At 34.2% G+C, this 3,021-nt stretch overlaps 1 protein-coding gene across 11 annotated transcripts in view; it reads right to left on the bottom strand.

Annotated features, from left to right (window-relative positions):
- The window catches only part of CEP170 (centrosomal protein 170), a 145,415-nt gene that overhangs the window by 18,448 nt on the left and 123,946 nt on the right, over positions 1 to 3,021 (bottom strand). For all 11 annotated transcript variants that reach the window (XR_006102065.1, XM_042450514.1, XM_042450503.1 and 8 more), the window contains one exon: positions 450 to 617. Coding sequence is in view for 10 of the 11 variants with exons in the window: in XM_042450514.1 (XP_042306448.1) it covers positions 450 to 617 (168 nt within the window). In the remaining variant the exon portion in view is untranslated. The remainder of the gene's footprint in view (positions 1 to 449; positions 618 to 3,021) is intronic.

The following is a 3,021-nucleotide window of genomic DNA, read 5'->3' as shown; positions in this document are numbered from 1 at the left end:
ATATATATATATATATATATATATATATATATATATATATATATATATAGTTACACAGTAAATATAAATTGGAGAATTATGCTAATATAAAGGGGAGAATTATGTTTGTCACCTTAACTCACTGAGGGAAATAAGGTCTGTAACTATGATTAATAAATAACAATAAATAAACAGTAAGAATTCTTATACTTATTTGCAATCTTCCTAGAATCACAGTCTTCTATTCTTCCCCTTTCCCTTTACTCCTCTCTAAAGAACCAGAAGATAACAATAACAACCCAGATTTTCCCACCAAACAGTGATTCTAGCTTAATAGTAGCAGACAAATGATTTCAAAACAATTAGTAATTGTAGGCTTCAAGCTGAATTCACAGCCTATGCATCTCCAAGTCTGTTGGTTCTCTGGGACATTTCATTCAAGTATTTATGTAAACATGATGGATATTTACTTCATCCCTACTCCATGTTCGACGGCGTGTAATTGTGGGGGGTTCAGGTACATCTGCAGCTTGTGGTTTGGATTCATTAGGACGGGAGTTTCCATCTGGTGTTTTAACATTTACTACTGGTGGAATCTTCCTGAAGTTTAAGCTTTCATCAAATACACGGTCAACTAGCTGAAAAAATACAGACACACATAATATAATTAATGACAAAGCTTCACATTATAGAAGCAAGTAGAGAAATGCAGTATGAGGTCCATCTATTGAGATATTCTCTTTCATAGAAGATATATAAAATGGAGTATACCATTTCCTCATATTATAAAATAAAATATTTTATTAAATTTCATCAAAATGTCACTATTTTAACTTGAAGAAATAGATATTTGATTTTAAAAGGTAGTACATCTAATACTAGTTATGTATTCTATAGTGTATGTTACTGAAGAATAGGACAGAAATGGGACACACATTACTTAGTAAACAAAGATATAAGTCAGTGTTACCTAACTCAGAGAAAATGCATATTTACACTAGCAGAGGCTTAGAAGCATAGCTGGGAAATAATAAAAAGGGAGCAATATGAACACAACAAAAAAAACACAAACAAACAAACAAACACAAAAAATCACATTGCAAATACTATGCTATGTGTCTTTTTCAAATGGTTATACCCAATTACTCACAAAAATGTACACAAAACATAATGCAGTAAACCAAACAACATCTACAAGAGGTTAAAACACAACAGTGATGACACAATGAATGAAGAGAAAATATTCAGGGTTGGCATAATACCTAGCATAATAAAGTTCTTTTTACTATATAAAGTTGTGAGTTTTAGAGCTCCTACTACTCATCAACTTCCTGATGAAAAAGAATCAATACTATTAGTCCCCATATTAACATAAACTCAAAAGGAAATAATAACATATGCATTTCAAAAGTTACATTCTGGACAATTTGTAAAGAAGTGGGTAGGAAAATATTTCCATGAGGAGGAGGAGGAGGAGGAGGAGCAGAGGGATAAATACTACTACTACTACTACTATTACTCATACAGACCATTTGTTTCACTACATTTGACAGTCTTCCAGCTTAGTCACTGGCATAGAACTGCTCACATGACAAATCTGATTTAAGCAGTGTAATAGCTAATAAAAAATACAAGGGCCAATTGCTTCTGCACATGGAGTGCAACATGAACAGGGATGGATGGGATGGAGTTAATATGTTCATGTCCACCCCACCACTTTCTCACATGTAGATGTTACAAATATAAGGAATAACTGTGAAGGCTTATTATTGTATCAGAATCTGGATTTTAAAAACCGTTTCTAGTAAGAATAGCCTACTTCTATGAACTGCAAAATATAGGCTAGAATTCTATGAACCAGCACTTCTATAGTCACAGCCCATTCTGTGGTGAAACTGTCCTTGTATTTTTTTTATTAGATATTACACTGCTTAAATCAGAGTAGTCATATGAGCAGTTCTATGCCAATGACTAAGCTGGAAGACTGTCAAATGTAGTCAAACAAACGATTTGTATTAGTAGTAGTAATAGTAGTAGTAGTATTTATTCCTCTGCTCCTCCTCATGGAAATATTTTCCTACCCAATTCTTTACAAACTGTCCAATTCATTTTGACAGTGAGATCTGCAATTCTCCCCCTTCCTTCCTAGAAAGAGTGGTAGTGAAGCAAAAGTGCACTCAGAAAGTTTTGGCTGGTAACAAGATGGAGGACATTTTGCTGATTCCTCTACAACAGCGGTTCTCAACCTGTGGGTCGCGACACAACCTTTTCATGGGGGTCGCCTAAGACCATTAGAAAACACATAGTTATGAAGTAGCACCAAAAATAATTTTATGGTTGGGGGTCACCACAACATGAAAAACTGTATTAAAGGGTCACAGCATGAGGAAGGTTGATAACCACTGCTCTACAGGTTGTAGGATGCCTCTTCTCCTCCACTATTCTGGAGGATATCTAATCTCCCATAATATATTTTCAGAGCTAGAATTCTAAAATTCACTGCTGTAGTTATGAAGGAAGCGAGATGAAAGATGGACTGGAGTCGTGATATGACTTTTCTTTCTGCATTTTTAATTGCTCCCACTTTATATGCAATTTATTAAGTTTTGATCAGCAAATGAGGATTTCTGTTTTCTAAAAACTGTTTCAAAACTGTAGAGAGATCTTGTAGCACTTTTGAGAGTAAGTGAAAGAAAAAAGCTGGCAGCATGAGCTTTTGCAGACTAAAGTTTACTTCCTCAGCTGCATTTGGTCCAAATGCATACTGATTCTACAGACTAATACAGCTATATCTTTGAATTGTTCTAAAGCTGTAAATTCCAAAGCCAAATTTCATGTTAATCTAGTTTTTTCCCAACTGTTCTTTAACTTGTTGAAAAGTGAAACATAATTTCTGCATGTGAGAATTCCAGGTACAGAACTGCAACAACATTCACACAGAGAAATTAGTTTTTTAATTAATGTGTCCCAACTAGAAAATTCATGCTTTCTAGGTAGTGGATACTTGCCTTTACAATTCCTTTAAATATTAACTGAGCCAAT

The sequence above is a fragment of the Sceloporus undulatus genome, chromosome 1, assembly GCF_019175285.1.
Source record: "Sceloporus undulatus isolate JIND9_A2432 ecotype Alabama chromosome 1, SceUnd_v1.1, whole genome shotgun sequence".
Classification (NCBI taxonomy): Eukaryota; Metazoa; Chordata; class Lepidosauria; order Squamata; family Phrynosomatidae; genus Sceloporus; species Sceloporus undulatus.
This window is presented reverse-complemented; position numbering and strand designations above follow the sequence as displayed.